This window comes from Grammomys surdaster, unplaced genomic scaffold (assembly GCF_004785775.1).
Source record: "Grammomys surdaster isolate TR1022 unplaced genomic scaffold, NIH_TR_1.0 126198, whole genome shotgun sequence".
Classification (NCBI taxonomy): domain Eukaryota; kingdom Metazoa; phylum Chordata; class Mammalia; order Rodentia; family Muridae; genus Grammomys; species Grammomys surdaster.
Window position 1 is genome coordinate 6,513,166 of NW_021621003.1, and position 27,811 is coordinate 6,540,976.

General features: G+C 50.6%; 2 protein-coding genes across 7 annotated transcripts; one reads left to right on the top strand and one right to left on the bottom strand.

The window, feature by feature from the left end:
- The first annotated feature begins 997 nt into the window (after positions 1–997).
- Zswim8 (zinc finger SWIM-type containing 8) lies at positions 998–16,720 on the top strand. Of its 5 annotated transcripts, none has more exons than XM_028758516.1 (26): positions 998–1,496; positions 4,111–4,264; positions 4,509–4,603; positions 4,929–5,101; positions 5,262–5,369; positions 5,496–5,577; positions 5,705–5,825; positions 6,186–6,387; positions 6,545–6,720; positions 7,101–8,085; positions 9,062–9,193; positions 9,332–9,511; positions 9,610–9,793; positions 10,014–10,112; positions 10,979–11,103; positions 11,538–11,778; positions 11,872–12,030; positions 12,110–12,338; positions 12,490–12,782; positions 12,924–13,147; positions 14,303–14,791; positions 15,010–15,169; positions 15,284–15,460; positions 15,579–15,698; positions 15,951–16,129; positions 16,240–16,720. In XM_028758516.1, exons 1-26 carry the CDS (start codon positions 1,289–1,291, stop codon positions 16,441–16,443), a joined length of 5,499 nt encoding a protein of 1,832 aa, XP_028614349.1. In that variant the 5' UTR covers positions 998–1,288; the 3' UTR covers positions 16,444–16,720. The 5 variants fall into 5 exon arrangements, with proteins under 5 accessions (XP_028614349.1, XP_028614351.1, XP_028614347.1 ...); XM_028758518.1 differs by having other exon boundaries at positions 9,062–9,172; XM_028758514.1 differs by having other exon boundaries at positions 1,274–1,496; positions 16,019–16,129.
- Positions 16,721–16,835: 115 nt separating this feature from the next.
- Ndst2 (N-deacetylase and N-sulfotransferase 2) lies at positions 16,836–27,275 on the bottom strand. 2 transcript variants are annotated; one of them, XM_028758556.1, is made up of 15 exons: positions 27,225–27,275; positions 26,543–26,637; positions 22,297–23,611; positions 22,013–22,100; positions 21,566–21,720; positions 21,192–21,377; positions 20,663–20,791; positions 20,354–20,536; positions 20,170–20,266; positions 18,780–18,903; positions 18,468–18,642; positions 18,049–18,219; positions 17,846–17,955; positions 17,582–17,684; positions 16,836–17,481 (listed from the first exon to the last, which is right to left on the bottom strand). In XM_028758556.1, the coding sequence occupies exons 3-15, from the start codon at positions 23,299–23,301 to the stop codon at positions 17,356–17,358; spliced, it is 2,652 nt and encodes an 883-aa protein (XP_028614389.1). In that variant the 5' UTR covers positions 23,302–23,611; positions 26,543–26,637; positions 27,225–27,275; the 3' UTR covers positions 16,836–17,355. The 2 variants fall into 2 exon arrangements, with proteins under 2 accessions (XP_028614389.1, XP_028614388.1); XM_028758555.1 differs by having other exon boundaries at positions 17,327–17,684.
- Between the last annotated feature and the right edge of the window lie 536 nt (positions 27,276–27,811).

The following is a 27,811-nucleotide window of genomic DNA, read 5'->3' on the forward strand; positions in this document are numbered from 1 at the left end:
TGGTTCTGCAAGCTGGGTCTTAGTTATAAGAAGAAAATCGGTTTTGGGATACTTTGGACTAAGGAGTCTTAATTTAGAGTCAGTAGATTCCTATTAGCCTAATAAGTTTGTGAACTGGGATGAGGAGAAATATATCTAGTCACAGCTGAAATTTAGCATTTCAATCAGGGTTATAAGAAACAATCGACAGTAGCATTAGTGCCTATATAAAATAATAAAGAGGGGTGGATGGTGGCATGGAACACCAGGACCTTGTAAATGCTAGGCAAACATTATCAATTAAAATACCCTGCCGAGGGGTAGAGAGGTAGCTCAGCCAATAAAGGCTGGGCTCACAACCAGAAATGTAAGAGTTAAATACCGTGCCGATCTTGGCGTTTAATGTATAAATAAACAGTAATATGTTACACGTTTGTTTTATAAATCTCGATAATTGTATTTAAACCTAATTAATGTGTAATTCATAAACAATCAGGCGAGGTGGAAGGCATCCACGGACTTCACTATACTGATAAAAGGCCTTCATCACACACGCACACTCGCAGATTAAAAATCCCCAGATTCAAAGGCAGTACGGAGGAAAAGGACATCCATTTCCTGAAATCAAATGCTTTCTTTCCTGGCGCTTTCCTTTAGATGCTAAAGTGGCTGGATTATAGGCTTTGGACTGCAACTCCCAGAAGACGATGCGGCCTCGGCCTATCCCGAAGCGTGACAATAACCTATCCAATGGTCACTGCACGGTCCCTTGACAACCAGTAATTCTCGATGTGAACAGTGGCTGCTGCTTCTTTAGGGACACTATGGGTACCAAGTAATTGCTAGAATTCGTGGCTTTTTCCTATACCTTCGGGAGCTGTGTGTGAGGGTGGGTTCGAGAAAACTGCAGGCAATGCACACACATGTCCCCTACACCCGCCCGTACGCGGTCCAGTCCTAGAGCACGCGAGGGCGGAAGTAGTGATGGCCGGCGCGGCCGGAAGTTCGGATCAGCTGATGGGGGAGGCGGCGCCGCAGCCGCCTAGAGGCCCTGGCCGCCCAGCGCTTCGTCCCGGCCTCGAGTCTCGCAGACTGGCCACAATCCCCACTCACACCTCGCTGTTGGGTGAGGCCCGGCCCAGTGTCCCTCCCAGGCCCGAGATCCTCGTCCGGCACGGCCGCCCTGAGCGCCCCGGCCACCCCCAGCCCCGGCTCGCCCCTCAGGCCCCGGGCCTCCCCTCAGTCCCCGGCCGGTGGCCCAGGCCCCGGATCCGCGGGGGGAGACCCGGCCCCGGGGGGTGCGGGCCCCATGGAGCTGATGTTCGCGGAGTGGGAGGACGGCGAGCGCTTCTCGTTTGAGGATTCCGACCGCTTTGAGGAGGATTCACTCTGTTCGTTCATTTCCGAGGCCGAGAGCCTTTGCCAGAACTGGCGAGGATGGCGCAAACAGTCAGCGGGGCCCAATTCCCCCACTGGAGGCGGTGGCGGAGGTGGCAGTGGCGGTACCAGAATGCGAGGTGAGGATGAGCCGGGAAGGCTGCGAGGGGGAGGGGAGCAGGCTGGTCCCGCTTGGGCCTTGCTTGGGAGCTGTCCGGACCGGGAGCTGTCCCAAGCTTAGAGCAGACTTCAGGACTCGCTTCTCTGGCCTTCCAGGGATGGAGTGGCATCTTAATAGTAGAGTTGGGGGTGGTGGTGGAGAAAGATAGAGAGAGGGGAGGGGAGGGGGAAGGAGGGGGGGGGGGAGGGAGGGAGGGAGGGAGGGAGGGAGGGAGAGAGAGAGAGAGAGAGAGAGAGAGAGAGAGAGAGAGAGAGAGAGAAAGAGAGAATATGAATTCGTTCACTTGCGCGCGTTCACACAAGCTTGTGTTGTGGCAAAGAACATCCTGGCTTGGCCAGAAAGATCTTTTGTTATTCCTTTACACCTTAGAGACCAAATATGGGAGAATACCCCTTTTCTGTTTTAAGAATGCTTAACAGAATTTGGCCTTTAGTAAACCAGAAGTAGGCAGAAGAGAATGTCGTTAGTCGTGGATTGTGAAAAAGTGACCACTTGAGGTGTGTTACTCTATGGGATGGTGATTGGTTGCTTTGCTTCCAGGATGTTAATCTCTCCTCATAAGCTGCACCAACAAAGTATTCCACCAGGAGAAAAGTGGAAGTGAGCTTGCCTGTGAGGGGAGATGCTGTAATCCATAGGGTTAAACCAGACTCATGGCATCAGTTAGAAGGAAAGGCTGGGAGCCTTGAACTTCCATATCTGAAGTCTGAGGGGTGTGAGCAGTTATCTTGGGGCTCTCCTCACGAAGCACCTTTCCTTTGAGTTTCCTTCATTCTTGGTCTTCCAATGAAGTGATGTGTTAGTGCTGTGAAGAAATTTTGCTTTTGAAGGGGGGTGGAGAAAGGAGAAGAAAGAAGAAAGAAGCCTCACAGGCTTAGGAATCATCACATCTTTCTCCCACTCAGCCCGAGGCAGATTTTGTCCCGGGCCTCAGTGGAAGCTGGCTTTCTTCAGTAGTTGAAAGGACTAATGTATGTGTTCTAGCTAGGCCATTCCAAAAGACCTGTTCTGCAAGCTGCAGAGATGTCTGGTGTCCCTTTAGGATACAGAGGAAGTTGCCTATGCCACTTTCTAGGAGTGGTAGTAGTCAGCTTCTGGAGAGAGAATGCTTGTCTGTATGTGTGTGCACACATCCATGTGCAGAACTCAAGCAGCTTCACTATGAGTCTTATGTGAGCTCCCTACTTCTTATATGTGAGGATGTGGACTGTCTCACTTCAGGAGAAGTAACTAAAAGCATGGTGGGAGAGATTTGCAGCATATTGATGCGGTTGGTCCTGCATAGGTTAAGATCTTTTCCCTCTTTCTTCCCTCCCTGCCTGCTATTCTCCTGAGAGAGGATCTGGCTGTACAGCCTGGAAAGGTCTTGACCCTTCCTCGACAACCTTCACATCTGGCCTGAGTACACCACTTCTAGCCCCATGCCCTCCTCAGCCACCTGCAGTTGCTTGCTTGTAAATAGGTTGCTGTTGTTTTTAAAAGGTTCTTTCTATTCTGTGATTTTTTTTTAACCAATCTTCGAATGTAGCTGTTTGCTGTGAGATCTTCAGTCTGTTATATCATTACTGCTTTTTGTTAAAATACTGTAGAAAAACCTCGAGTGCTAACTCCTTCCCATTCCAGGTGATTTCAAGAGCAATAGCCAGGTACCCTGGGATAATTAGCTCTCCCTGGCTTCCAGGAGGAGAAGTCAGACTGTGTGGGCCTTGTGGGCTCTTTTGCCTCATGAGGTCCCTAATTATTCTGAGTTCTGGCTCATCTACCCTCCTTAGTGGGGGGCCCTGCAGTCAGAAAAGGTGATAAGTAAAAAGGCAATCAGAGATGAATGCCAAAGAGACAGTGTAGTGTAATAGGAATCTAAATGGAGAATGTGGGAAATTTGGTTCTGAGGCCTGTGAGTAGATCAATCACCTACTTGAGTCCTAGAACACACCTATCTGGCCAGAAGTTTCCTAGAATCTCCCTGTTATCTTCTGTTCTGGGCCAAGGCTGGTTGGTTACCTGACTGTGTGTGGCTGGAGAATGCCATCTCCCCTCTCCCAAAAGGAGTTTTCCAGGTCATTGCACCCTGAGAGAAGGGGCTAAGAGTGCGTGCTGCCTTTTCATAGGATCTTCATTCAGTTCCCAGCACCCATGTGGGATGACTGATGACTACCTGTAACTCCAGCTCCAGGGAATCTGATACTTTCTTCTGGTCTCCGTGGGCTCCTATACTCACATGCACAAATTCACACACAGACACATAATAAAAAAAATATAAAATTTAAACTTAAAAATATAGCTGGGTGTTGTAGCACCTTAGTGTGTGCCTTTAGTCCTAGCACTTGGGAGGCAGATGCAGGCTGATCTCTTGAATTCGAGGCCAGCCTTGTCTACAGAGTGAGTTTCAGGACAACCAAGTATATATAGAGAAACATAGTCTTGAAAAACAAAATCAAAAAAGCAAGCAAACAAAAATATTTTATATATATATTTCCAAGAAGAGGGGGTGTGTGTGACACTGGTTCCAAGGAATTATTGCAAAAATAATTCTGGCCCTTTCTCTTCCACCATCCCAATCTGTGTTTTGGAAGATGGATTGGTAATCCCATTGGTGGAGCTGTCAGCAAAGCAGGTGGCATTTCACATCCCATTTGAAGTGGTGGAGAAAGTTTATCCTCCAGTGCCAGAACAACTCCAACTCCGAATTGCTTTTTGGAGCTTCCCTGAGAATGAAGAGGACATTCGGTGAGTCTAGAGCACTGACCGTGGGTAATGGAGTTCTAAGATCTCACACTGGCTGCTGGCCTTTCTGGAGAACAAAGGACATACTGTAGTTGGAACTGTTAAGAGGAAGATAAGGAAAGCAGGGAAGTGCCTGGGCTTTCCCCTGAGGAGTACTAATAGAGAGAGTTCCTAGAGCATGGTGGTCTCTCAGTGTCTGTGGAAGGTTATTTGCTGGGTTGTGGCCATGTCCTCTTCTTCCCACCAGTCTATATTCATGCCTAGCCAATGGCAGTGCGGATGAGTTCCAGCGAGGGGATCAGCTGTTCCGAATGAGGGCTGTGAAAGATCCACTGCAGATAGGTAAGGGTACTGGCATGCCCTGTAGTAACCTCTCCTCCCATCACTAGTGTGAAAGATTAAGAACCTTTGCTGCAGGGCATGGTTGTGCATGTCTTTAATCCTAGCATCAGGCGACAGAGGCAGGTGGATCTCTTGCTAGTTTGAGGCTAGCCTAGTCTCCATAGTGAGTTCTAAGACAGCCAGGGTTACAGAGAGAGACCCTGTCTTAAAAAAACAAAAACAAAAATCCATGTGGAGTGAATTGTATAATTCAGTATGGGTCCAGGGAGGAGGGCAGAGACTGGTTTTGGCAGCTACTTCTGATCTTGCCCTTATTTCATCCTAGGGTTCCATCTGAGTGCTACAGTGGTGCCACCGCAGATGGTCCCTCCCAAGGGAGCCTACAATGTGGCTGTGATGTTTGACCGCTGCCGGGTTACTTCCTGTAGCTGTACCTGTGGGGCTGGGGCCAAATGGTGCACCCACGTTGTTGCACTCTGTCTCTTCCGCATTCACAACGTGAGGCCCTCCCAATTTATCCTGGCCCTATCCTACGCTCCATTCCCCCCTTCTCTGCTGCATGCCTGGTCACAATGTGAGCCCGTTTACCTCCCCTCTGCCCATCTCTCCCCATCTGCAGCTTCAAAACCTTTTCTCAGATGGTCCTTTGCTCCCGCAGGCCTCTGCAGTCTGCCTGCGGGCTCCAGTCTCAGAGTCCCTGTCTCGGCTACAGAGGGACCAGCTTCAGAAATTTGCTCAGTACCTTATCAGTGAGCTCCCTCAGCAGGTGGGTGAGGTTGGGACATCTTCTCACTGCTGCCTTTCAGCCTTCACCTCAGCCTTTTTGTTACACCCTGGCCTCTCTGGATTCACCTGTGCCTTGTTCTCTCTGCCTTTGTCCTTTTCCCCTCAGATTCTCCCTACAGCCCAGCGTCTTTTAGACGAACTCCTTTCCTCCCAGTCAACAGCCATCAATACAGTATGTGGAGCCCCAGGTGAGTGTGCTGAGAAGGAAAGCAAGCAAGCAAGCTGCTAGTACAGGGCATCACTTCCTAAAGGCTCCATGTTGTTAGGTGAATCTGGGTCCTTATCAATAGGTGACTGATTGCCTGTCATTCCCAGACCCTACAGCAGGGCCCTCAGCTTCAGACCAGAGCACTTGGTATTTGGATGAGTCAACACTCACTGACAACATAAAGAAGACACTGCACAAGTTCTGTGGCCCGTCCCCTGTGGTCTTCAGGTAAATTGCACACTAAATCTGTGGTGAGTAGGTACCTTCCTTAGGCCACTGGTAATCTTTCTTTCCTTCTTGTCACTGCGCTGGCATGGTGCTTGCACCTGGGCCTCAGTGATGACTCCGTGGTTGATGATGATGACCTTGTATAGTCAGTGATTGCCTATCTGGGTAGAGCCGGAGTTGTTTTTCTTCTTTCGGCTGATCATATTGATACAGATGCAGGGAAAGGTGAAGAATATTGCCACAGCTGTCTTTCCTCTCTCGTCTGTATCAGGGTCAGGATCCCTTAGGTCAAAGCCCTGTCATTTTCAACTCCTTCATTTGGCAGCCCCACCTTAGTCACCGTCTCTGCTCCTTTTACAGTGACGTAAACTCTATGTACCTCTCTTCCACGGAGCCTCCTGCTGCTGCTGAGTGGGCATGTCTGCTGCGCCCTCTGCGGGGTCGAGAGCCTGAGGGCGTCTGGAACCTGCTTAGCATTGTTCGAGAGATGTTCAAGCGAAGGGACAGCAATGCTGCCCCCTTGCTAGAAATACTCACTGATCAGTGCCTCACCTACGAACAGGTAACACCTCAGGACTAGGGAGTTAGTATCAGTGCGGTAGTTCCTTCTTTCCATCTCTCATCTTATTTTCCTCTTTTTGACAGGAACATGGAGGAGGGTAAGGGCTTTTTAGATTTTTCTGAGCTTTTGTGTACCTTACATCTCTCTTTGCCTCCAGATAACAGGCTGGTGGTATAGTGTGCGCACCTCAGCCTCACACAGCAGTGCCAGTGGTCACACAGGCCGCAGCAATGGGCAGTCAGAGGTAGCAGCTCATGCATGTGCGAGTATGTGTGACGAGATGGTTACCCTCTGGAGGCTGGCTGTGCTGGACCCTGCCCTCAGCCCTCAGCGGTGAGTCTTCCCCAAGGGTTACTATATTCTGACAAGGCCAGCCCAGGACAGCCTACACACTGAACAGTCTGCTTGAATATAGGAATTTCTCTCATCTGGGGAAATGGGACGTGCTGAGCACTGGTGTTATTAGAGGTTTGTGAGTCCTGTTTCTAACAGGCTTTCTTTTTCCCCTTCACTAAATAGGACTCACTTTTCAAAATCCATGACTGTTGGACTGATGTCTTATGGTGCTGGCTCAAAAAGATCAGCCCCTCCCCACTGTGCCCCTTGTTTTTGCCTTTCTTTGAGGGCGAATTCCTGCTTTATCTCCTCCTTTCCACTCTCAGTGCAGACTGCTTGTCATCCCTCTAACAGCCTCCTGCCCTTTGTTTCCACAGCCGCCGGGAACTGTGTGCACAGCTGCGTCAGTGGCAACTGAAGGTGATTGAGAATGTCAAGCGTGGACAGCACAAGAAGACCCTAGAGAGGCTCTTCCCTGGCTTCCGGCCAGCTGTGGAGGCTTGCTACTTTAACTGGGAAGAGGCCTACCCACTTCCTGGTGTTACCTACAGTGGCACCGACCGGAAACTAGCCCTGTGCTGGGCCCGGGCCCTGCCTGCTAGGCCGGGAGCCTCTAGATCTGGGGGCCTGGAAGAGTCCCGGCCACGACCTCTTGCTACTGAGCCAGCTGTGAGGCCCAAGGAGCCTGGGGCCAAGCGCAAAGGATTGGGTGAGGGGGTCTCCTCACAGCGGGGTCCCCGCCGCCTCTCTGCCGAAGGAGGAGATAAGGCTCTGCATAAGATGGGTCCAAGTGGGGGCAAAGCCAAGGCATTGGGCGGGACTGGCAGTGGGGGCAAGAGCTCAGCAGGCAGTGGGAGCAAACGACGGCTAAGCAGTGAAGACAGCTCCCTGGAACCAGACCTGGCAGAGATGAGCCTGGATGACAGCAGCCTGGCCCTGGGTGCAGAGGCCAGCACCTTTGGTGGATTCCCTGAGAGCCCTCCACCCTGCCCTCCCTCGGTTGGCTCCAGAGGACCTTCTACCTTCCTTCCCGAGCCCCCAGATACTTATGAGGAAGATGCTGGTGTATACTTCTCAGAAGGGCCTGAGCCTCCCACAGCCTCTGCAGGCCACCCTGACCTGCTGCCTGGGGAGGTCTGTACCCGAGATGACCTACCTTCCACAGACGACAGTGGCAGCGGGCTACACAAAACCAAAGAGGCAGCTCCTGCAGTTGGAGAGGAGGATGATGACTACCAAGCATATTACCTGAATGCCCAGGATGGGGCTGGAGGCGAGGAGGAGAAGGCTGAGGGCGGGACTGGGGAGGAGCATGACCTGTTTGCTGGTTTGAAGCCACTGGAACAGGAGAGCCGAATGGAGGTGAGGGGACTGAAGAACAGAGGGACTGTGGAGTGTTCTTTTCAAGTGACTAAGGAGGCCCCATGGCTCTGGCTTGAAGTGTCCACATCATTAGCATGACTTCACATTCTGTAGGGCATCCTAACCTCCTGATCTGCAGTCTGCCCTCTGTACTGGATATTTCTCAGTTATTGTGTCAGTGTGCTACTTCAAAGTCTTCAGTGCTTGCTTGCTGCCCTTAGAGTAAAAGCAAAGGTCCTTGGCATAGCCTGTGCGGCTCCACTCTGTCTGATCTTTGCCAGCTTCTCCAGTGTTACTTGACTTTGTCTTCCATCCTCTATGTACTTCACCTATTCCTGGGGCTTGCTGTGCTCCCTCTTGCCTACATACTTAGGCACAGATTAGCCTTTCTGCCTGGAATAACCTTCTCACCAGGCTTGATTAGCTCTTATTCCTCCTTCTCCTTCAGGTCTTAGAGACCATAAAGTTCTGAGAGAGAAAAGGGCACAGATTGTTGAACTTAGAATCCCTCCCTGCCAGGTGTGGTAGCAGATGCCTCTTAGCCCAGCACTCTGGAGGCTGATGTAGGAGAATCTCAAGTTGGAGGCCAGCTTGCACTACATAGTGAGACCCTGGCTCAAATCAAACAGACCTTGTCTCTTAGAGGCCTCTCTCTTCCCTCTCCATAGCCTCCACTGGCTTCCCTAGCCTAGTGTACCTGGGATGACCCCCACTTTCACAGATAAGAGTAGCAGTCTTCTGTCCCAAGTCTCTGTGAGCCATCCTAGCTAAGCCATTTGTCCCCTCTCTTGGCCTTTGTCACCAATACTTGTTATCACATCATATTGAATGATAGTGGTGTCTGTAACCAGACTGAATTCCCAAGGTATGCCCAGGATCAGCACAGCACCCAGGGCTTTAGGACGATTGTGCTACATTATCAAGTATAATGTTCTCCAAGTGAAGGCCTTCAGTCTCTCCGTCCTATGTCCTGTAGGTGTTATTTGCCTGCGCTGAGGCCCTGCATGCCCATGGCTACAGCAATGAGGCCTCCCGCCTCACTGTGGAGCTTGCCCAGGACCTGCTAGCCAACCCACCTGACCTCAAGGTAGAGCCGCCCCCTGCCAAGGTGAGAGAGACCTCCTTCCTCTACTTTCCGGGCCCCACTTATCCCTGCTCCTGTTCCCCACCCCAAGTGAGAGCGTCCTTCTCTCTCCACTGAGGTAAATCAGTCTCATTTGTCCAACTCTTTGCACTTCCCATTTAGGGCAAGAAAAACAAGGTATCCACAAGCCGTCAGACCTGGGTGGCTACCAACACTCTGACCAAAGCAGCTTTCCTGTTGACAGTGCTTAGTGAACGCCCCGAGCACCACAACCTGGCCTTCCGAGTTGGCATGTTTGCGTTGGAGCTACAGCGGCCTCCTGCTTCAACCAAGGCCTTGGAGGTCAGAGGTTCATTTGTCTTATGCTTAATCTTTTCAGAGTTTTCTACCTTGATCTCCATTGAGGTATAGGAGGTCTGAGTTCCTTCCTGTTCTCGCAGGTAAAGTTGGCATATCAGGAATCTGAGGTAGCTGCTCTCCTTAAGAAGATCCCTCGGGGTCCCAGTGAAATGAGTACCATTCGGTGCCGGGCAGAAGAACTTCGGGAGGGCACCCTGTGTGATTATCGGCCTGTCTTGCCCCTCATGTTGGCCAGTTTCATCTTTGATGTTCTCTGTGCTCCAGGTATAATGCCCTACAGTAAGTGGAGAACTTGGGTGGGGGGTGATAGGGTAGGGTTTTGTTTTTTTAAGGAAAACTAAAAGTTCTAAGACTCTGTCAGAGTCATCTTGAGGACCCACCAGGCAACTTCCTGGCTAGGTCTTGGATGATGAGAGTCTTGGATTCCTTTGCATTTTTTCCTGAGGTACTTTGGTTTGCTTGACATAACCCAATTTTCATCTAGTGGTTTCTCTCACGGGTTCCCGGCCCCCAAGTCGAAACTGGAGTAACGAGATGCCTGGAGATGAGGAGCTAGGATTTGAAGCAGCAGTTGCTGCCTTAGGTACGTGTCTTAAGCATGTTCATGAGCAAAGCCTGGTTCAGGCCTGGAGGAACTGTGATGGGAAAGTCAAGATGACATGTGAGAACCCCTGGTCATCGCTTATTACACAGTCATTAATCTAGAGAGGTGTTCATCAGTCAAGGCTCTTACTGCTTTTCTAAAGGATTCTGGTTTAGTTCCCAGTACCCACATGATGGATGACTATATGTAACTCTATTTTCTAAGAGATTTAATGCCTTCTTTGGCTTCCATGGGCACATCAAGCACATGGTACACACATGCATGTAAGCAAAAATACGTACATACATACATACATAAAAATAAATAAAACTTAAATGTGTGTGTATTACATGTGGTGGGTGTTTAAAGGACAGCAAACCAAAAATCTAAAGAAAGCCTTCAGGGAGGTGACCAACTATTTAATGTCGGCTAAAAAATCATTGGGCTGTAGACAGGGAAGTGTCAGAAATACACTCAGTTCTAAGACCAGATATGATGGCTATGCCTACAATCCCAGCACTTGGGAGGTGGAGGCACGAGGATCAGGAGTTCATTTTCATGCTTGGCTATATATATATCAAGTTTGAGGCCAGCCTGTGCTACATGAGTACTGCCTCAAAACATCATCATCAACAACAAAAAAAGCAAGCAATCAAACAAGAAGTTAGCTATGCTGGGGTGTGTAAGACACACCTTTAATTCCAGTAGACTAGAGCAGGTTCCAAAGGTCTTGAGAACAGATGGAGCTAAGGTTGGGTGTAAGCAGTGGGGACCTTTTTCTCAGGAACTGGTAGTTGGCCCTGGCTTGGATGGGTTTGGTGTCTTTGGAGCTATAAACACTAATCCCCAAGAGGCCCTCCTCACAGGCATGAAGACAACAGTGAGTGAGGCAGAACATCCCCTCCTATGTGAAGGCACACGTCGGGAGAAGGGTGACCTGGCCTTAGCACTCATGATCACTTACAAGGACGACCAGGCCAAGCTCAAGAAGGTAAGGGACTGAGATACTGGGTTTTTGCCAGGCAGCGAGTGAGCAAAATGTCACAATCTTTCTCAGAAGTTTCCAGTACAATGACCAAAGTACTGGTTTGCGTGTAGGAGGTAAGTAGAGAATTTTGGAGACTTCTCATAAAGAACAAGAGACCAATGGTTCTTATAGGTATGCTTGGGCATGAGGTGGAAGAAGAGAAGCAGAGAGCATAAAGTCAATCATTCATTTATTTCAATATTTATTGAATATCAGTATGTTCAGTCCTCAGGTAAGTGTTATGGAAGATTCCAAGACATGTAGGCTGGGAGGCTGTCCTGTAGTCACAACTGGGGAAGACTTCCTGAGGAGGCAGCGTTAGGCTGCTTCAGGAAGGAAGGAGGATGACAGAATTCAGGACCTGAAGGACGTCATGTTACTGCTTGTCTCTTCTCCAGATCCTAGACAAGCTCTTGGACCGGGAAAGCCAGACACATAAGCCACAGACCCTGAGTTCTTTCTACTCATCTAGCCGTCCAGCCACAGCCAACCAGAGATCTCCTTCAAAGCATGGGGCCCCATCCGCCCCCGGGGCCCTGCAGCCACTGACTTCAAGCTCTGCTGGGCCTGCTCAGCCAGGGACTGTGGCAGCAGCTGGGCCAGGTCCCACTGAGGGCTTCACAGAGAAGAATGTGCCTGGTGAGGTGTGGGGAACTGGGTAGGGCAGGTGGGTGATACAGTCAGGTTGTGCCCTTTCCTGGGCTCATCCCAGTATTGTGTTTTCTTTCTCAGAAAGCTCCCCACATTCCCCCTGTGAAGGTCTCCCGCCTGAGGCAGCTTTGACTCCACGGCCGGAGGGGAAGGTTCCTAGCCGCCTGGCACTTGGCAGTCGTGGAGGCTATAATGGTCGAGGTTGGGGCTCCCCAGGGCGGCCCAAAAAGAAACACACAGGTACAACAGCTTATGGGATGAAATGAAGGGGAGGCTAGCCCTGAAGGCTGGAGACTGACTTCATTTTGGGGGAAACTAGGCATGGCCAGCATTGACAGCAGTGCTCCTGAGACCACATCGGACAGCTCTCCTACCTTAAGCCGAAGGCCACTTCGAGGGGGCTGGGCCCCTACTTCTTGGGGTCGAGGACAAGATAGTGACAGCATTAGCAGCTCTTCCTCAGACTCTTTGGGCTCCTCATCCTCCAGTGGAAGCCGCCGGGCTAGTGCCAGTGGAGGGGCTCGGGCAAAGACGGTTGAAGTTGGCAGGTCAGTAGGGAGAAGTCCCCATCTAGCCCATCCTCAAACCATATTCCTAGTGTGGCCCAACTCTTGTTCCCTAACAGCTTTGCTTACCCTGGTCCTCCTAACCTACTTGGACTCCATTCTGAAGGGACTTCACACCCCATTGCTCCATCAGGTGTTACAAAGGCCGCCGCCCTGAGAGTCATGCTCCCCACGTACCCAATCAGCCGTCGGAGGCAGCTGCACACTTCTATTTCGAATTGGCGAAGACAGTTCTGATCAAGGCAGGGGGCAACAGCAGCACCTCCATTTTCACACATCCATCTTCTTCAGGAGGCCACCAGGGTCCTCACCGCAACCTGCACCTTTGCGCCTTTGAGATTGGGCTTTATGCCCTAGGCCTGCATAACTTTGTCTCTCCTAACTGGCTGTCTCGGACCTATTCTTCCCATGTATCCTGGATTACAGGTAAATCCAATGTCGTGATTTGCATACAGGATAGAGGTGACTAGGAAGGGTCTTGTCTTTGTGACGTTGCTGACATGATGAAAGATCTCATCCCCAGAGCTCCAGTGGTACCCACTTTGCTCCTTGTTCTTCTCCCCGAAGGGCAGGCGATGGAGATTGGCAGTGCAGCCTTGACTATACTGGTAGAATGCTGGGATGGGCACCTGACACCCCCTGAGGTCGCATCACTGGCTGACAGAGCGTCACGGGCACGAGACTCCAACATGGTGAGGGCAGCGGCAGAGCTGGCTCTAAGCTGCCTGCCTCATGCCCATGCACTGAACCCCAATGAAATTCAGCGAGCCTTGGTGCAGTGCAAGGAACAGGTATTTCCTGCTTTTGCCATCTGGGCATGGGGGAACTTAAGGGCCCAACATTTTTCCTCTAAAAAAGTTATTTGTGTGTGTGTACATGATGGGGTGGGTTATGTGCTACAGTGTGTGTGGAGGTCAGAGGACAGCTTGACTGAGTTTGTTCTTATACTATGTGGGTTCTAGGAATCAAACCCAAGGTATTAGGCTTGGCAGCCTGCCCTCTTCCTTCTCTACCTCTCCCTCCAAAGAGGTCTAAGTTGCCTATGCTGGGCTTGAACTTACAATTCTGCTTCAGCTTTCTGAGTAGCTGGGACATACTATTATTTGGGGTTTAGGGACCCTCTCTTGATTCCCCCATATTCAGAAGTTTACGAAGAATCTATTTTTTTTCTCATTATAATATTTCACATATTACAGGTTGAATGTCTGTTAGGTTCAAGATTAGAAGTGTTTTGGATTTTAGGTTTTCAGATTATTTTCTTAAACCTGAGCGATCTTGGGGATGGGACCCAAAACTAGTTATGAAATACGTATTTCATATGTTAATTATACATATAGCCTAGAGGTAATCTTGTGTCTCTTAGCCTCTTTCTCACCTATGTCTGTCTGTCTGTCTGTCTGTCTGTCTGCATGCATGTGGAATTGGATTCAAGGACTCAGGCAGTCTGGCAACCAGCTGACTTAGTCTCCAGCCCTGTTTGTGTATAAAAGCATATTTCATGGTATTTTCCTCTTGAGGTATCAACAAGCCTTGTGGCTCAAAAAGTTTCTGATTTTAGTGTTTCCCACTTCCAAATTAGGGATACTCAGCCTAATCATATGAATTCACAGTTTCACATTTGTCTTATTATACTTATGTACTATGTGTTATATTCTATTATACATATTTATTCTGTTCTAATCCTGAAGCTAGGATTATTCTCATCACACACACAAGCAAATAGAGGCTAGTACTTAGGGCACAAGATGAGTCCTGAGAATGGACTCAGAGAAATGATGAGCTTTGGGTGTGTGGGAGGGAACAATTATTTGTTCAGTGCCTGTGTCAAGTTCTCACTGCTGTTAAAGTCAGTAAGTCCGTCAGTGACTCTGACCTCTGATGCTCCCTCAACCAGTCCTCAGTCCTGTGTAAGGCCTCTCCCCCTAATGCTCTGTGCTGCTTTCCAGGATAACCTGATGTTGGAGAAGGCCTGCATGGCAGTGGAAGAGGCAGCCAAGGGTGGGGGCGTGTACCCTGAAGTGCTGTTTGAGGTTGCTCATCAGTGGTTCTGGCTTTATGAGGAGACAGCAGGCGGCTCGTCCACGGCCCGTGAAGGGGCTACAAGCTGTAGTGGCAGTGGGATGAGGGCTGCTGGGGAGGCCGGGCGGGGACTCCCTGAGGGTAGGGGTGCCCCAGGGACTGAGCCTGTTACGGTGGCTGCGGCAGCAGTGACAGCAGCAGCCACAGTGGTTCCAGTCATCTCAGTGGGGTCCAGTTTATATCCAGGTCCAGGACTGGGGCATGGTCATTCCCCTGGCCTGCACCCCTACACTGCTCTCCAGCCCCACCTGCCCTGCAGCCCTCAGTACCTCACCCACCCAGCTCACCCTGCCCACCCTCTGCCTCATATGCCCCGGCCTGCCGTCTTCCCTGTGCCCAGCTCTGCATACCCACAGGTGAGACTGGTGGTTTACTCATGGTGTGGGCATGTGGGAGCAGACTACTTCACAGGGGTTGGAGTAGAGTACTTTGGGGTGTGCTAGGGCTGTCCAGGAGCCTTGGGAAGGTGGTGGGCCCAGAATGGGAGACCAAGGTAACTAATAAGAACTGTAGGGGTGTCCATGTTACCTAACACAATTTGTTGTCATCTGCTCTCCTTTCCCGTCTGTCACAGGGTGTGCATCCTGCATTCCTGGGGGCTCAGTACCCTTACTCAGTGACTCCTCCCTCGCTTGCTGCCACTGCTGTATCTTTCCCCGTCCCTTCCATGGCTCCCATCACAGTCCATCCTTACCACACAGAGCCAGGGCTCCCACTGCCCACCAGTGTGGCTTGTGAGTTTCGGGGACAGGGGGCAGGTGAACGGAGGGGAGGTGCACTGGACATGGGGGTAGGGAGGGCATCTCCTCTGCTCCTCTTCTCTCATGTGGCTTTCAATCTACCCTCAGTGAGCAGTGTCCATCCAGCATCCACATTTCCAGCCATCCAGGGTGCCTCACTGCCCGCTCTGACCACGCAGCCCAGCCCTCTGGTAAGCGGAGGTTTTCCACCACCGGAAGAGGAGACACACAGTCAACCCGTCAATCCACACAGCCTGCACCACCTGCATGCTGCTTACCGTGTTGGTAAGAAATCCCTTTCTGTACTCCTACCTACAGCTGGGTGAGGGGCTCTTCAGGTACCAGGATCGGGAGAAGGTGAAGGATATATCCGATTGTGTGTGTGCCCATCTGTGTTCCCTAGGGATGCTGGCACTGGAGATGCTAGGTCGCCGAGCACACAACGATCACCCCAACAACTTCTCCCGCTCCCCCCCTTACACTGATGATGTCAAATGGTTGCTGGGGCTGGCAGCAAAGCTGGGTAACACCTCCCCTCCCCAGGACCATTGTCCCCCCGACCTGCTTCCCTTACCTTCCTATCCCAGACCGCCTTCCTAGCTCTTGCTCAGAGTTGAGGCCTTGGTCGGGTATGTGTGCGAGCGCGTGGGGTGGAGGGTTACCTCAGCTCCTGGGGCGGAGGGTGGCTCTCTGTCAGGCCAGAGCTGAGATATAGAAGTGGGTCCCTAGGGCAGCGGTGGCCACCCCCGTCTCATGCCCCTCCCCTGCCCCCCAGGAGTGAACTACGTGCACCAGTTCTGTGTGGGGGCAGCCAAGGGGGTGCTGAGCCCGTTTGTGCTGCAGGAGATCGTCATGGAGACGCTGCAGCGGCTGAACCCCATTCATGCCCACAACCACCTTCGAGCCCCGGCCTTCCACCAACTGGTGCAGCGCTGTCAGCAGGCATACATGCAGGTGATAACTCAAGAAGCACGTATGACGAAGGGTGGAACACCTCCTCAGCATGTAAGGGAGGTGGGCCCCGGCTGTGTGTGCTTTGTGCTGACTTCCCTCCATCCTTCCAGTACATCCATCACCGCTTAATTCACCTGACTCCCGCCGACTACGACGACTTTGTGAATGCGATCCGCAGCGCCCGCAGCGCCTTCTGCCTGACGCCCATGGGCATGATGCAGTTCAACGACATCCTACAGAACCTCAAGCGCAGCAAGCAGACCAAGGAGTTGTGGCAGCGGGTCTCTCTAGAGATAACCACCTTCTCTCCCTGAGTCTGGCCCCTGTAGGGCCCTATATAGGGACACAGGCCTGTGGCTATGGGGGGCCCTCACACAGAGGGTCACGTGACTCTTGGCTGGACAGATCATCCCCACTCAATTCCCTTGTAGCCCAGACTGGCAGCTGCTCTTGGGCTGTAGCTTGGGGCCAAGATGTCTCAGACCTTAGAAGCCTAGGGTTGGGGGAGACAGCCTTGTCTGGGAGAGGGCGTTGGGTAGCCTCTGGTATTTATTTGGCATTTATAAATATATAAACTCCTTTTTTACTCTATTTTCTGGGTCTTTGCCTTCTTCCTTTGTAGAAGAGTTGTGGAAAGACAGCTGATACCTGCTGTAGTCTAGGGTTTCTCCCCCTGTTCCCCCACTGCGATGAACCAGACAAAACAGAAAAATAAGGATGTTTATTAAGGACATTTCTAGCCCACAGCTAGGGCTCATATATAGCTCTATGAGCAACTGTCTGACCTCATCCCCATTCAATGTGAATGACACTAGAGAGGCCAGGCCACAGGTAGATCCCACAGTCTTGACTAAAGGGGCCATAGCAAAGGGCCCTCTCATGGGTAGGCATTGACAGGTAAACTGCTGGGATGAGGAGGGCAACCACTGAATGCATTCTTCTACCCCTTCTCTGGACCTTCTCTTCCTCACCTCCCAGGTTCATAGGTCAAAGGTACCTAGTACCTAGTACCATGGTGGGGGGTTACCAAGGGAAGCCCCTTTATCAGTCCCCAAAACTATGGGAAAGAGATGGATGCCCCTCCCTTTTCAGCCATTCCAATACTGGGGGCCACTGAGGTAGAGGGGTAAGGGGCCAGGCCATGTTAATCCCCCTGTGGGCTCTGCTCTAAGGCTTGCCCCTCAGTGAAGTTAGCAAGCTTTTTTGCTGGTATGGAAAGACGGGCATCAGCCCACACTGGAATGCTGCAATTCTTCCCGAAGCCACAAGGGGGCTGGCTGTCCAAGCCGACTCAGCAGTTTTGATAGCTCCAAATTATGGTTCCGGAAAAAATCCGTAAGGAAAAGGCGAGACTGATGGGAGAAAAAAGTGAGAGGAGAAACAAACAGTAAAGAGTTCAGCAAAGTCAGACCCTGGAGGTGGAGTGGCAGCCGTGACCCAGGTTCCACTTACCTCCATGTCCATGTCTGGGTACCTCCGGCCTTTGCTTCTCCCTAGACAGCGAGTCTTACCACCTTCAAGTCCCTGGCACCAAAATCCTTTATCTTCATCAAACCTACTCAAAGGGACAGGCCATCAGGTGTCAGGGAGAATGGAAATACAAGCCCCACACGTGTACCCTACCCTCCTAGCCCACGGGGAGAGATGTCTCTTCCAAACAGAGCCTCCTCCCTTTTCCCCATAAAATCTTCTTTCCCTTAGCTTATGCTCTCCCACCTGAGGGTCCTCGTGTAGTTCAGAAAGGGGGTGATACCCAGGAACTTCTGGATGATCTCCATTGAGGCTGCTGGGTTGACACGAAGCTCCTGCCCATCCATAATCAGCAACTGAAGGGACAGAGATGTGGTTCCCTCTCTATTTTTAAGAAGACTGGGCTGAAGGGAAGGGATACCCTAATAAGGGCTTTTGTGAGACTATACCTGTCCAGAGGGATAGTAAGTCAGCCAGCGCTGAAGATGGGTCGAATAATATCCAGGAACGAGACAACGGTTCTGCAAGGAGCGAAGTAGCAGAGGGGCCTGAGAGGAAGCTGAAATCACTTGGTAGAAGGTATAGTTCAGAGCAATGGGGTCTCCATGTGCTCGCTGGTGCTGCAGGACAGAGGATAAAGAGGGACAGGGTGGCTGATCTGACAATGATTCTGGCCATATCCTTGTCTGGAGACAACAGCATCGCTACCCCACCTTAAGGGACTTGTTTAGTTTCCCAACTCTCATTCCTTTCTGTGTCTCTGGCAGGAACTACCTTCTCCACCTCTCCCTGAAGGCCTAATGTCACTTGAGACAAACCTTGTACCAGGAGTAGGCCCTGTCAGCAGGGTCCCTCACTTGAGACAAACCTGGTACCAGGAGTAGGCCCTGTCAGCAGGGTTGATGAGCACAGTGATAATCTTGGCTCTTGGCAGAAGGGCAGCCCCTCGCCGTGGTACAACCTCTGAGTCAAAGTAGGTGGCACTTTTTTCAAATAGGAAGTCAGTGCTGGCATTGGAAGGAACAGGGAAGAAGTCCATATACCTAGAGAGTAACACAGAAAAGAGAAGAAAGATCTCAGTGGCGAGCCCAGACTTTTGTGAGCTGACAGAGGCTGAGACAGGTTATCTTTTGGAGAAGGCAGTACTGCTCTGAGGAACACCCAAGGGGACTCATCTCACCAGTCGATACCCTTGTGGTAATTAGGGCCATTGAAGAACTGAATTTCCTCAAAGGTGCTGGGGCTAGGAAAGCTGCTTGTCACAGCTGGGTGCAGACTCAGGAAGAAGTGGATAGCTGTGGTGCCTGTAAAGAGGAGAAAGACCACTGTTCCAGAAGACAGCCAGCTAAACAGCATGAGCTTGGAGGAAGTGAGAAAAACACTCCCTTCAGCCAAAGCAAAGTGAGAGAAAGAAAGCCTGAGAGAGGCCCAGGATGGAGTCAGACCAGCCTTCACCCTCCACCTTCTCAGACTCCCGTCCCTAGCACTCAGAACTGAGTCTAGGCCTTTAAACATGGTGGATGCTTCCATAGAGCTGTGGCCTCCGACCTCTTTGCTTTTCTTTTTTGAGACTAGGTCTTACTAAATTGCCCAGGCTTTCCTAAATACTCTGTAGCCAAGCAGGCACTGAAGCTGATACACTCCTGTCTCTGCCTCCCAGACTGCTGGGATTACAAGCCTTTACAACCAAGTCTTGTTATCAAATTGGTTTTTGAGACAGGATCTTATGTAGCCTATGCTGGCCTCACTTGCTATACAACCAAGGCCCTGTATAGCAAGTGAGGTCTTCTGATCCTGCCTGCTCTACTATACTGGCTTTATGAAGGGGCTGGAATTCAGGGCTTTGTACATGATCAGCAAACATCCCAGCCCTGTTTATCTATCTTTTAAACTCTGCACATGGAGGCAGGTATACAAATGTGGCTTACAAGTGTAATTCCAGCACTTGGAAAACTGAAGCAAAGAGATTGGAGGACTTAAGGTTGGCCTGGGTGAGGAGACCTATCTCAAAAACTAAATGAATAAAAAACACAAAATTAAAAAAAAATATTGTAATGGATACCTTTAATCCCAGCACTTGGGAGGCAGAGGCAGGCAGAAAGCTCTGTGAATTTGAGGATAGCCTGTTCTACAGAGCGAGTTCCAGGATAGCCAAAACTACACAGTAAAACCCAAGGAAACCCGAGAAAACCAAAACCCAATCAAAACAAAACACAGTGAAAATAACTGATGTCCTCAAGCTGTCCTGAGCATGTGTATACACATGCATGCAAGCACACTAAATAAATATAATTTTTAAAAAAACGAATCCTTTCCTTAAGACACTTGGTTAATGAGAAGTAGGTATGAGAAGGCAGCATAAGATAAATCGGCTGTGGCTGGGCGGTGGTGGTGCACGCCTTTAATCCCAGCACTTGGGAGGCAGAGGCAGGTAGATTTCTGAGTTCGAGGCCAGCCTGGTCTACAGAGTGAGTTCCAGGACAGCCAGGGCTACACAGAGAAACCCTGTCTCAAAAAACCCCACAAAAAAAAAAAAAAAGCCAGAGATAAATTGGCTGTGAATAATTTACCTGTCTTCTGTGGTCCCACAATGAGGAACTTGGGGAGTCGATCACAGGTTTTCTCCTTGGACCAGATATCTTTGTGTCTCTTGTCATCACAGGGATTCTGAAGGTTAGGCCACGAATCTGATAAGGACTAATCTTGTAAACCCTGATCCCCATCAGATTAGGTCAGCCTGAGCTCCATCCTTACCTGCCATAGGGGGCTTCGTTCCTGAGGAAAAAGTTCAAAGTACTTTTGTGCAAGAGGGACAGGAGGAAGGGTCTGCAGACGCAGTCGTGTCCAGCACTGGAGGAAGCGCACCAGGCTCTCAAAGGTGTACAGGCCCAGCCGGTCATTTCCATAGTTTGACAGATGGGTCATAAAGACACTGATCTGCAGGAGGATGCCTGCCTGTGAGACTCAGAGAGCCCCTATCCCAGAACCAGCTTTGGTGCACAAAGGCGCTGGCTTGACAACAGTTTGGCTTTCTAGTCTTCTGGTTCCCTTTTGGCACCTTACCGGATTAAGCAGCACTGTCAGAAAGAGCTCTCCACCTCGGATGCTTCGGTCTAGTTCACGAGAACCTCCAGGATACTCATTGTAGAAGATCGTGTGAGTGAAGAGGCCACATGTTTGCCGGGGAAGCACCTGAGAGGAAAAGAAGATACAGAGACAGATGAGATGTGAATGGTAAGACAGAGAGCAGATAAGGGTCAACATCAGGATGCACTAGAATTCCCTGGATTCAAAGAGGCCTGCTTTGAAGTTATAGGAAGAAAATTTACTATATGCAGGGCTGGAGAGATGGCTCAGCAGTTAAAAGTACCGCATTATTGCCTGCTCTTCCAGAGGTCCTGAGTTCAATCCTCAGCAACCACATGGTGGCTCACAACCATCTGTAATGAAATCTGATGCCCTCTTCTGGCCTGCAGGTATACATGCAGATAGAGCACAAGTGTGCGCGCACACACACACACACACACACACACACAAATCTTTAAAAAGTTTTACTGTATGCATCACCACATTTGTAGTGAGAACCCCTCACCATGATGCCATTGTGAATGAAGCCACGGCGGTAGCGAGCAGGGCGCAGATGGGGATACTCCTCAGTGCTGGTCACCTGGATGCCCCATACAGATTTCCAGGCCTCATAGAGCTGCGTGTGGATGGGGTACACGCCAGAGTGGTGGGGGGCCACAGCATAGCCCAGATCCGTAGGAATCCCATGCTCCTGGGAATGGTATAGACTCTCACCAGGACCTGGTGAGGTTTGGGGAGTAGAGGGTAAAGAGGGTGGGGATGCCTGCAAAGAAAGAAAACTGGAAAGGCAGAGACAGGGTGTCGACGGTGGGGGAAGGGTGTTAAAGAGGAAACATTATCTCTGGGAGAAAGTATGGGAAAGAGATTCAAGAGTCTCACCAAAGCAAACTGTTTGTTGAGCCTCATCTGGTCAGCTAGCACAGAGCGGTTGTGGAACAGGTGTGGCTGCATGTGGCTCCACATGTGAGGGAACCACCAGAACTCTCTGCGGTGCTTCAGCAGCATGTCGTCCCCTGCATCCTCCTCTTCGGTCCCTATGATCACACACTGACTGCTGGTCACAGCCAGTCAGCCCCTATGCCCTTTGTTTTGTAACAGCTGTGACCATTTTCCATCCTTTGGACATTACTCATTTCTGCCCAGGGCCTGAGGTTTTCTGTTTGCTCCACTGCCTGAGTGTTCTTCAGCCACCTATGCCAATCCCGGTCCATCACCGGCTCATCGCTGAACTACGTCCCTAAACTTTGTCCCTTTCTCCAACTTGTGTGTCCAGGGTCAATATAGAGACAGATCAAACTACAATGGATAACAGGGGAATGAGCTCACCAGTATGATAGAACTTGCCCGAGAAGCCCAGGTTGAAGGTGAAGTTGGGGACTAAGGTCCTGAGTTTGTTCTGGGTGCTCAACAAAGCCTGGAAGAAACAGTAGAGAAATGCCAAATCAGGAGAAAACAGACTGACTGAGAAATATATAGTAAGTAGCTTTCTTTCCAACTATAAAAAGTAGAGAATGTATCTATGACCATCTCAGAATCAAAGCACGGAATCTGATAGCCAGGGGTGATAAATTTTCTAGCAAAATAAACAGAAGAGAAAAAGAAAAACTAACCTCAACATCAGCCACCTTCATTCGAGTACCTTCTTTGCCCACAAAGATGTCATCAATGTCTACTAAGATGTAGCGGTCAAGGTCCAGGCAGAGGCGCTTCCCCGTGAGGTATGCAACAGCATCAACAAAAACAAGTTTGTGAAGCCAAAAAGAGAGGCCATGTCCAAACAGCACCCGTTGTATGCCATCATGAAGCCCCAAGTCCTGCACCACGGTGGGGAGCCGGGCCCGCCGAAGAACTGGTCCTGGCACAGGGAACTCAGCTGGCCGATGGCTGGCAATAAGCACGGGCTCATAGGTGCTGTGATTGGACTGGAAGATGGTCCAGTCATCACCAGGCAGTGGTCCTGGCTCCAAGCGGCTAGGGCGGGTGAGATGTAGCAGAGGAGCAGAAGGATTCACTTGGTAGTCCCGGAGCCCCAAGTTTGAGTGTAGGAAAAGGGGAAAGCCCTTAAGCTGGGCACTCAGTAGGCTGTGCTCATGGGCTCGGAAAAAGCCAATGATGCCTACGCCATACTCCACACAGTACCGATCCAGCAGTTCTCGACTCCAGGCATCCAAGTTGACATACTTTAGAAGGTTCTCGTAGATGACTAAGACATAGCGGCCATGGGTATGATCAGTCAGGGTGGGCATATCCCCTCGGCCAGGTGCCAGCTCAGTGCTATAACGAAAGCGACTAGACTCCAAGATGGCCACAATCTCCTGCCCCAGTTGTGAGTATGCACTTTCCACAAACACAAGGACCACAGGTTCTGTTCGAGTTGTTTCTGGAGGCCTTGGGGGTCGAGGTGGGACTGGTGGTCTTGCAGGGCCAGGGCCAGCCACCCCACTGCTACTACAGTCTCCCAAGGGCAGAGGCAAGGGTTCCTTGGCTTTGGGGCTGGTGGACACATAGTAAGCCAGGAATCCCATGGAGACAAGACTGAAACCAATCAGCAGCAGTATGAGGCGGTGCAGTTCCAGTTGCCGAGCAGGGCGTACCACCTTCCACAGCTGGAGCATGGCGAGGAGAACGGAGGGAGGGATAGGGACCACCTCAGGAGATGGGAAGGATGAGTTCTGTGGGCTGAAACTATCTTGGCAAGGGAAGGAATTCTCTTAGGGTCAGTTCCCTGATGAGATGAACATGAATGCTTTCAATACAGGACAGGGGAGGCAGAAGGAGCAACAGGCTGTACTGGACAGAATCCACAGGTCTCAAGTCACCATGGCCCCCTGGCCCATGCCTCAGGCTGAAACTTAAGCTCCCTCAGCCCCGGTGGAGGTTCTTACGTCAGAAGTCAGTGAAGTCCACCAGATTGGCCCTTACAATCTGTAAAGCAGAGAAATTGGCGGGTAAACTTCTTCCTTTGAAAGTCTGTCATTAGCCATTCTCTTTGTCCCGTCTCTTACCCCATGTATATATGTGATGATCTCTTCTGTGCATGTGTGTGGACGTGTGTGTGTGCGTGTGCATGCACACGCTCGCGCATGGATAGAGCCAGAGGTCAATATCAGTGTCCTCCTTTACCACTCTCATATTTTTGAGACAGTCTTTCACTGAACCTGAAGCTCTCTGTCCCAGTTAGAATGGATGGCTAGCAAAGCCCTGGTCTCGCTTCTCTGTCCTGGGAATGTGTGCTACCACACATCAGGGTTTCCGTGGGTACTGGGAATCTAAACCCAGATCCTTGTGCTTTCACAGCAGGCACCGTCCCTACTAAGTTTTCGCCCCAGCCCAGACACTTTGTTCTTTAGAAAAGAGTAAAGCTTATATAGAAAGAATATGCATTGGATCCCATACCTTGGCTTCATAGCTTGTTCACTTTCTTAGGGAATGTCCAAATTCCCCTGTGTTCAAGCTAGGGCAGCAAGTCAAGTTATGGAAGAGCCTATCCACAGAGACCAAACAGCCAGGAGGATGAACAGAGCTATACTCTGAAAGAAATCCCCATCCTGTCTGAGAAGTCTGCCAATGAGCAGGAACTCCGGTGGGCTCTTGATAACAAGTGGACGGCACATCTTAGAAGTCTCATGATCCAACGAACCATCAGATAATCAGATAGGAGAGACCTCCCGAGTCTTAATCTTCTACATCGATCACATCCATCACCACAGCCAACATCACTAACGGACTTGCAGTCACATGCACACTATGGTGGGGGAGTTGAGGAACTGTGAGAGCTAATCATACTATTAGCTTCTGAGACCAGAACTTGGAAGGCTTTCCTTTCCACTATTTGTAAAAAAAAATTACCCCACACCCTTTCTCCACCCACAGCAGAATCAGCTGAGAAGAGAAAACACATACCTAGGGCAGGGCATGTTATCACTAGCACCTAAGAAAGCCAGAAAGCTGAACCTAGAGTCTCCCCTTTTCCCCTTCTGCGTCTCCTTCCTAAGTTAACTGAGGTGTTACTATATCCTCATTCCAGAACAGCACAGGAGCTGCTGGGCAACAGACTGGAGGAACATGGGTGACAGGATCCAGGGACAGACAGTGACTTGAAGGTCAGATGAGCAGAAAACAGCTTTAAGGAAATCTAACTTGACAGTTTCTTTTTCTCAAGTAAGACTGCTGCAAGTTTACAGTCCCTTTTTATTTTAGCTAATCTCAGAAAGGTCAGTAGCTGGCAAAACTGCTCCACCATCCACTCTAGTGGATGCACCTCGGTGGCCTTAGGCAGAGAGAAACAAGGTCCTTCAGAATCCAAAGAGATGATTTACGGTAATTTATATAGACTTCAGCTCTGGCCTGGGTAAAACTAATTGAAACAAGAGAGCTGGGAGACAGAATAAAAAAATGATGGAGACTAGAGAGATGACCCAGTGATTAAGAGCACTGGCTTCTCTTCCAGAGGACCTGCATTCAATTCCTAGCACCAACATGGTAGATCATAGTTGTCTGTAACTCCAGTTCCAGGGGGATCTGACACAGACATACATACAGGCAGAACATAGTACACATGAAATAAAAATAAATAAAAAAAAAACAAACTGTGTTGGGGATGGAGTCTCAGTTTAGAGCAAAGCCCATGCTCATAATGTGTGAGGCTCTAAATGCAATGGCGGAGAGAGGGAGATGGGGGAGGCAGGAGTAGACATAGGAGGGAGAGGTGTATGTAGATCATGGGAAGAACTGAATCCTTTTGTTTGTTTTTACAGACAGGGTTTCTTTGTGTAGCTCTGGCTTCTATATAGACCAGGTTAGCCTCGAACTTTGCCTGCCTCTGTCTCCTGAGCGCTGGGATTAAAGGCATGCACCACCACTGCCTGGCAAGAACAGCTAAATTCTAACAGGGAAACAGTAGTGAGAATGCATGGAAAGCTAGCTATACTTCACATGTATACCAGTTTAATAATAGTATATACTGAGTGCTTATTGCTTGTTGGACATTCTTTGGAGAGCTTTGCATATACAGACAGATCTGACTTTGATTTATTACTATGTGCAAATGAAGCTGGGCAGTGATGCAAAGGCAGGACAATCTCTGAGTTTGAGGCCAGCCTGGTCTATAGAGCTAGTTCTAGGACAGCCAGGGCTACACGGAGAAGCACTTTCTTAAAACCAAACCAAACCAAACTACTACCACCACCATCATCAAAAATCAATGTGCAAATGATAAACATTTAGTATAAAGTATACTTCAAATAGTTTTGGGTTTTGGTTTTCAGTGCTGGCGATGGAATACATGGTCTTGCACATGCTAGGCAAATGCTCTATCAGGAGTTACAACCTCAGGCCAGAGAATTTTAATCATTTCCTAAGGTAGTGGATTTATAGACACAATACTTTTATTTTTTTAGGCTTATTACTTATGTATTTTATGTATATAGGTACTTTGTCTGCATGTACATCTGCACACCAGAAGACAGCATCAGACTATAAGCCACCATGTGGGTGCTGAAAATTGAACTCAGGACCTTTGGAAGAGCAGCGAGTGCTCTGAACCACTGGGCTACCTCTACAGCCCCAACAATACTTTTCTTGTAATGAGAGACACTAAGTACATACTCAGCCACACAATCAGAAGGTTAAGCAACTGCCATCACGGAGCAGAGGGCACTCACTGATAAACTCTTGGGGTCAGTAGGTTAGATGTACAATGTGCAATTTAATTTAGGATATCTTAAAGGTTTATCAGTAAATCTAGAAGCACCTGTATTTAATGCTAGCTCTAAGAGTTGTGAAAACACACATAACTAGTATTAGTTCCATTTTACACACGCATAATCTCAGGCCCAGGGAAGCTTAGTAACTTACCCAAGATTACAAAGCTCCGTTAGTGGATGAACTGGGATTCAAAGGTCAGGCCTGTCAAACTCCTGTGTTGTAACCACTGCATTTTCGCTTCATTTCTAGAGGAAGCCGGTGAGATTTAGAGAGGGGATCATGTGAGAACTTTGTGGGGGGGGGGTGGCAGTAGGATGACTAATGTTGGAGGAAGAACATGTGTGTGGCAGTGGAAAGTTTCTGAGGAAGGAGAAACCCAAGGGTCGTCAGCCAAAGTGGGCAGGCAGCAAACACAGGGTCAGGGTGGGCTGGAGGTGTGGTCCCACCACTGGATAAACAACAGAGCTCATGATGTGGGAGGGAGGACCTGACCTTGAGGATAGAGGGACCCTCCTGTGGGAACTACGGGCTCCGTGAAGAAATGGGAAGCCCACAGGTGGGGGAGCTGGAGGGGAAGGGATAGGGGTGCGGCCGAGAGTGGACATCCAGACAGGCACCGGCTGAAAGGACCCCGTTTGACCCGGACAGAGTGCTGGAATGAGGCAAGTGAGAGGAGGCTAGCGGCCGGGACACGGGGCAGGGGCGCACAGGGCCGGATGGGTGGCCGCCCAGGACGACTCTGCGGGTGGTTTCGGTGGCGACACTTGCGGGAAGTCTGACAGGGAAAACTGAGGGCGACCGTGGACGGAGGCTGCTCTCAAGGATGGCTCACCCGGTGGAGTGGGCGGCGTCCCCGCTGTCCCCGGGCCCCGCCGCGTCCCGGGGCCGCCCGGCTTCCTTGCTCGCGGGGCCTCGGGCCGCGTCGCGGCGGCTCCGCCATCTCCGAGCGAACGCTCCGCCGCAGTCGGGCCCAAGTACAGCTCCCACCAGGGGGAGGCGGCGCGCTGCGGCTCGCGGTGCCCGCTCGGGCCCGCGCGCTCCCCGAGCGTGGCCGCCGCACGACCGAGATCTGGAATAAGCCAATGGCCTTCCAAAGAGCTCAGCCCAGACGCTGCCTCCCAGGCCTCTGGCCTCGCGTTCGGCCCACCGGAGCGGACCCTGTCCTCCACGCCGGGTGGCACAGTCTGCGGAGCGTCGGGGCGGGCCCAGGGCCCAGGCCTGTCCACTCAGCCCCGCGGAGGAGGAGGGAGCCCGCGTACCAAGGGCGGGGCCACCCCTGACTGGGGCGGGGCAAAGGCACGGCCCACTGCTTAAGAGGCTACTTCCTCTCTGCCACCCCCAATTCTGCATCCCAGGCTGAGTTTGAGAAGTTTTCTTCCTTGCTCCCCAATGGAATGGGGGAAAAGATGTTCATTTCCT

Excerpts from the sequence above, each read along its gene's own strand:
- Zswim8 (XM_028758514.1), top strand. The coding sequence starts at position 1,289 with ATGGAGCTGATGTTCGCGGAGTGGGAGGACGGCGAGCGCTTCTCGTTT. Across the intron at positions 9,194-9,331 it reads TAGAGCCGCCCCCTGCCAAG|GGCAAGAAAAACAAGGTATC; the intron begins GTGAGAGAGACC and ends CTTCCCATTTAG. Across the intron at positions 15,699-16,018 it reads GGGGCTGGCAGCAAAGCTGG|GAGATCGTCATGGAGACGCT; the intron begins GTAACACCTCCC and ends TTTGTGCTGCAG.
- Ndst2 (XM_028758555.1), bottom strand. The coding sequence starts at position 23,301 with ATGCTCCAGCTGTGGAAGGTGGTACGCCCTGCTCGGCAACTGGAACTG. Across the intron at positions 22,101-22,296 it reads TGAAGGTGGCTGATGTTGAG|GCTTTGTTGAGCACCCAGAA; the intron begins GTTAGTTTTTCT and ends TGTTTCTTCCAG. Across the intron at positions 18,220-18,467 it reads GGGCCTACTCCTGGTACCAG|CACCAGCGAGCACATGGAGA; the intron begins GTTTGTCTCAAG and ends TCTGTCCTGCAG.